Source organism: Blennius ocellaris (genome assembly GCF_963422515.1).
Source record: "Blennius ocellaris genome assembly, chromosome: 22".
In the NCBI taxonomy this organism is placed as follows: Eukaryota; Metazoa; Chordata; class Actinopteri; order Blenniiformes; family Blenniidae; genus Blennius; species Blennius ocellaris.
Window position 1 is genome coordinate 11,398,958 of NC_137671.1, and position 6,000 is coordinate 11,404,957.

Genomic DNA, 6,000 nt, shown 5'->3' on the forward strand with positions numbered 1-6,000 from the left:
CAGGTACAGCGACAGTAATGGGAACAGCCGGGGGCCCAGTCCCAGCAACACCCCCGGCGCGTCGGCGTCCAATCAGAGAGCGCCGCGGCCGGTGTCACTCACCGTGCCGTCGCTACTGGGGAAAGACCCCAGCTCGCTGACCCATGGCAGCGCGGGCAGTCTGGTGGAGGCGGTGAGTTCATCCAAAATGATTTATGTAGCATCTCCTCAGAAGTGAAGCTGAACGCATTGAAAGCCCCCTAGTGGCTGCTCGCAGTATAGCTCATTGATCCTGACCCTCCTTTAACACTGTTCAGTTCAAGGTTGGACCGAGCTACTCTCTGGTGCATTGATCATCTTTTCCAGAATACTAAAGATAACATCTTCAAAGCGTTTGACTTTCATTATATCTTAGTGGGTTGTAAAAATGTTTGCAACACAATTTTTTGCTTAAAATTTTAAATCTCTCTTTATATGGAACTTTTAGCTTTTCCTAGTTCTGACAGGACTTTTACGTTCCTCACTGCCGTGCAAAGACTTTTATTCAGATTTAATCACCAGACATTGCAGTGTTGTAAACTTATGAAGGCCTTAAAAACCAATAGGAGAACCTTACAATACGATGTATTTGTTAACAAAACAGATAAATCCTCTTTTTTTCTCTCTTGCTCTCAAGGTGCTAATATCAGAGGGTCTGGGTCAGTTCGCCCAGGACCCCTCGTTCATCGAGGCAACCAAAGCCGAGTTGGCCGACGCCTGCGACATGACCATTGAGGAGATGGAGCACGCCGCCAACAACATTCTCAACGGCAACACAACCACAAATGCCACGTCCAGCACCTCCTCCACCTCTCAGCACAGCCCTAACGGCAACCTCCTCCCCTTCCCCACGGCGGCGGCGGCGGCGGCGCCAGTGACAGCAGCGACACACAGGGACCGAGTGGTCAGCTTGAGTCCCAGTGAAGGCGGCGGAGAGGCTGCGGGGAGCAGAGGCTCCGCCCACGAGCCGTCCTCTGTAGAGGAGCGGCAGGAGCTGCTAGCTCGGGGGAGAGGAGGACGAGAGGAGGAGGACCAGGAGGAGGAGGAGGAGGAGGTAGAGGAGGAGGAGGAGGAGGAGGAGGAGGAGGAGGAGGAGGGGCACCACAGAAGCTCAGTTGTGATTGGAGGAGCACGGCAGAGGAACAGCGGGCTGTTGGAGGACGAGGATATGGAGTGTGTGACGAGCTTGTAGGAAACGGCTCGACGGGTTCGAAATGGCCAACCTGGCCCCTCCGACATCATCAGAGACTGACGTCTGTCAGTGCTGGATAACAGCGCCGCAGCTGGATCTGTCTGTCCCCACCCTTCACACACACACACACACACACACAAACACAAGTACACACACTGTCTGCCTCCCTGCAAGACATAACCGATTCAGATGATGGCGGCCAGTGATGCAACTTGAAACACCTGGTTACAACTTTGTTGGCCTCTATGAGTTAGTATGAGTGGGACTGTTTGTATTAAAGTGTACAACACTATCTACTATCTGGGTGTATGCTTGGGGGTGTGTGTGCGTGCGTGCGTGCGCGAGTGTCAATGTGATTTCTCTGTGTGTATGTATGTGTGTATGTGTGTGTGTGTATGTATGTGCTCTCCACACATGTCTGTGTGTGTCTCTAAAGTGCCTCACAGTTTTATTATGTCCTCAAAGTGAGAAGAGCAGAAATGTAGAGACAAGCAAAAAAAAAAAAAAACCTAACAAAAAAACCCCCAGACAAATAAAAACATGAATGATGGAGTGAGTGACTAGGAAAAGGCAGGAAGTCCTTTTATGGGCGTCCTGCAGATGTGGAGTGTTTTAACGTTTTCATTTCCTATGCCTACTTCGGTGTTGTGCTACTGTTGTTTGTCTGGCCGCCATGATGCCCGGTAAGGGACAGCAAACCAGCTTGTGGAGGGGTCAGTTAAGGATTACAATCCGACCGCGCCCACTTGAGGTCAAAGGTCAACGCCTCCCTCTTGGGTTCACTGATGAATGAAGCGCTGTAATGATTAAAACGGCGGTTGAGAATAACCCCGTTTGAAATCTAATTTCTCCTCCTCTTCCAAAGCTAAGGAACCTTGGAGCACAGCCCTGCCAGCCTGGGGGGTGGGATTTCAAGGTGACACACCACCCCCTGCCAACGGGGGTGGGGGTGGGGGGGGGGGAAGGATCTGAGCAACAGCCACAACAGAGGCGACTATAAGGGGGGCACAGGCGGAGAGACACTCTCTGGCCAAAAAGGAAGCGAGCCAGCTCTCTCTTTTTCTTTTTTTTTTTTTCTGGTCGGTACGACTCCAGGGAGAGACAAACTCACTATGTCTGTCACCTTGATCTGGCTCCGCCTCCTCCTCCTCCTCCACCACCACCACCACCACTTTTCCTCGTTTGGCCACACCGACTTGCTGCCCCAAACAGGAAACGGAAGGAGCACTTTCAGTCCCCTTTTTTTCTGCCTCGTACCTCACCGTTCCTCACTCCTCCTGCTGTCCTTCCTCCCTCCTCCTTGGTTAGTTCATCCCTCTATCCTTCCATTTGCTGGGTTGTTTTTGTTTTTGTTTTTCTTTTGTGTTTTGTTTGGACGGGGCGACAGAGAAGGTGGGGTGGAGGAGACGACGTGAGTGACCGATTGAAACGAAAAAAAAACCAGACTCCAGGCATGGATCCGCGTGGGATCTGCCATCAATCAACCTCACTTCCTTCTCCGAGACACTCCTCTTCCTCTAAGAGTGGAATCCTATTGGATTTGCTGCCACACACTCTTTCTACAGACCACACCCACTATGTATTTAACAGTTTAATATTGTGCAAAACTGGCTAGCCATGACTATTTTTGTTTTATATTCATGATGTTATTGGTTTAATTTATCCTTGATTTGTTTTCACAATTGGGGTGCTGGTCTTATAAATGTATTTTTGCTTGGTTTTTATTTTAGGAGAATTTTAAGACATTTTAAGTATCGCAGCAGGGCGTAATGTGTGTGTGTGCGTGTGTGTGTGTGTGTGTGAGTGCGTGTGTGTGTGTGTGTGTGTGTGTCTGCAATTTAGCACCGGATGTGTGTGTGTATGAGTGTGCAAGATGGAGTGTGTATCTAAAAAGAGGGGGTCTTTCTCTCTTATCAGTATGCACCTTTTACAGATTGTATCTATTTATTTATTTATTTTTCCCAGAAGAGAAAAAAAAACAATGTGTGAGCGAGCGTGTGCGTTCGAGTGGTTCCTTACGTATTCTAAAAAGCTGATTTTAAGCCTAGACGGTAAATTAAGGTAGCATTACAAGTATGGTGTCGAGCGTGTGTGCGTGTGTATGTGTGTGTGTGTGTGGGTGTGTGTGTGCTAATGGGCCTCTTTAACACAGGGTTACCATGGACAGGCATGCTTCCAAAGCTTTGTGTTTTCTTTAGCTCCGTTTTCTTTTTCTTTTCTTTTTTTTTACTTTTTAGCCGAGCTGCGGAGTCAGGAGCCACTCAAGTCTTTGAAAACTCGTCATTGCATAACTTTCCTTTCCCATTTTTAGACGTGGTTCAGGCGTAACGGTCTCTAGTGAGGTCAAGAGTGAAGGTTAACAGTGACGAGGAGTATTTTAATTTTTGTTGCTGGGCCAGAAGGTGCGAAGCCTCTCGGAGGTGACCGCTGGGCTGTAACACACTCATAACCACGTCACGTCATCCTTTGATCGACTTCAAACAAACTATTAGGGCTGGTGTACAGATGCTGCAAGACCTCTGAGTCACGCCTCATCGTCTTGAGGTTCACGTCACAGAACATCTTGATTTATTAGCACTGTTAGAGATGAACTTGTTTCCTGGCTGTGATATAATTTACTGGTTTGGATTTGTTGCTGGTAAATTATAATGCAAGCATGACATTTACTGGTCGTTGATAAGATCTGATGTGTGTTTGAATTTATTTGATATGAATTGCAGATTTGTTCGCTTGGAGGGAATTGCATCCTTGATGAGCTCCTGTGTGTTTTTTTTTTCTTTCCTTTTTTCTAATGGCTTATCGGTAGCAGCATGACTTTAACTGATTGATCTATTTTTAGTTGGTTTTTTTTTTGGTTTTTTTTGGGGGGGGGGGGTTTCCCTTGGTTTTAGTTTGAGTTTCACTTGAGATAAGGTACTGCCATAGTCCGGTCTAGTGTTGAAGCCTCAGTATGTTACACAGGGCACAGGTCTCACTCTGTTTTACATCTTTATAAACATTCCTCACTCGTCATTATTCATACCAACGTCCACATTTATATATATGATTATCTCCACAACCTAATATTAATTTTAAAGGAAGTTTTTTTTTTTTTTTTTACTTCAGTTCTCTTAGTGTCTTCACACTTTGTCACTAAAATTAACTCATAAACAAGCAGGTGAAATAAACTTTGGTTTGAAATCCGGATGCAGAGAATTGCTCCGAACACAACAGGCTCCAGAATCGCTGCTGCAGATCATCTGCAGTCATTTTGACTCCCTTATATTTGCACACAATAATTAACATATTATTCTTGTGAAACGTCACCAGAACTGCAAAAAGTTAAGTGCATCTATGTGAAAAAGTGTGGCATAATCCACAGTTGCGCAAATCCATTTTTTAATGTTAAAAGAGCAGAAAACCATGATGAAATAAGATTAGTCACATTAATAAAATTGGACAATAGGGACAAAAGTGTGAAATGCCAGTAAAAGTTTTCCTTAAATCATCCAATTTCAGACGTTTCTACATCTAAGAGATGCTGTCCATGGCCGTCAGTTTTCTTTTTTTTTCTGTCAAAGACCAACTGCTGAGCTCCAATTCCTCCATGTGAAGCAGAGCAGGTTGACGGCAGAGAAGAGTTTGCATGAACACACTGCCAGACGCCTCCATCCTGTGCCAGTAACGAACTCCTGTCATTATTATGCAAATCTAAATGTGAACGTTGAAATATGTTTTTTAGTGGCAGTGCTATTGTCGTTTAGTTTTGGTCGTTCTGGAAGCGACCGTGCAAAAGCAAAGTAATACAACACAAGGACCCGGGCGGTGACGTAACCATTTATTTAGCTTTTCTTTCTTTTGTTCTGAAAGCGCCTCATTTCAAACAGAGACTGTTCCTAATTGAAACCATGTGGTGTCGTTCGCTCGGCCAGACTGCTTTGGGGCTTGTGGCTCACATCGTTTTCTGCTTTTGTGTGGGTGTGTGTGTGTGTGTGTGAAAAAAATATGGAAATAAGTGTTAGATTTGGGCATAGTTAGAGGTGTTAAAGTCCATGAAGTGTTCAAATCTCCAAGCTGGCACAGTTTTCACTTTGTTGGATCATCTGAAGTTTTTGTTTACGCTAACCTGGCCTAAAGAAAACAACAACCTTAAAATGCTGTTTAATGCAACCTGTAAACAGGTGTGAACATTTTAGTTCTTAATCTCAAAAGTGGAGCATTTCTGCACTTTATCCAGCAATTAATCAGCAGCGAAGAGCATTTAAAAAATAAAGAAAGAAAGAAACAACCCAATCATTTTCAGTCCTTTATATTTACACCCATAATGAATTATTACTGAGTATAGATGAACTTCAGAGTAATCCTGCACAGCCCATTTCACTACATGTCACCTCTTCACATTAAAGTATAATGTGCAGAACACAGTTTGGTTTCACACGTTGAGAGGCCGAGGGAGATTCAGAGACCTGTGACGCCCTCGTGTGGACTGGAGCAGCCTTGCAGTTTTTTGTTTTGTTATTTTTATTTTCATTTTAAGTCATCCATTTGTTAGCATGAGCTATGACGTGTTGTCTCGCAGTAGAGTGGTATGAGTGGGTGTAAATCCTGCAACCCACAAGATATGCAAAAACAATGCAATAATTCTGACTGTATACAAGGATCCTGAAGTAAATATGCTTGTGAAAAGTACGCAAATCTATGGATCATGAAGATGTGTTATATTTTCTGTTTGTTTCTTCTTCTCTTTTTTTGTGTAAACTCAGTGATTTTCATGCCAGAAAAACCTAACATACTTGAAATCAGGTACATTT

The 6,000-nt window shown here is 44.7% G+C and overlaps 1 protein-coding gene across 1 annotated transcript in view; it reads left to right on the forward strand.

The window, feature by feature from the left end:
• The window catches only part of cacna1c (calcium channel, voltage-dependent, L type, alpha 1C subunit), a gene marked incomplete at its 5' end in the record, with an annotated part of 194,491 nt that extends 192,940 nt beyond the window's left edge, over positions 1–1,551 (forward strand). The window contains 2 exons of the mRNA XM_080518084.1: positions 4–172; positions 656–1,551. Coding sequence (XP_080374210.1) covers positions 4–172; positions 656–1,210 — 724 coding nt within the window. The 3' untranslated portion in view covers positions 1,211–1,551. The remainder of the gene's footprint in view (positions 1–3; positions 173–655) is intronic.
• Positions 1,552–6,000: the final 4,449 nt, after the last annotated feature.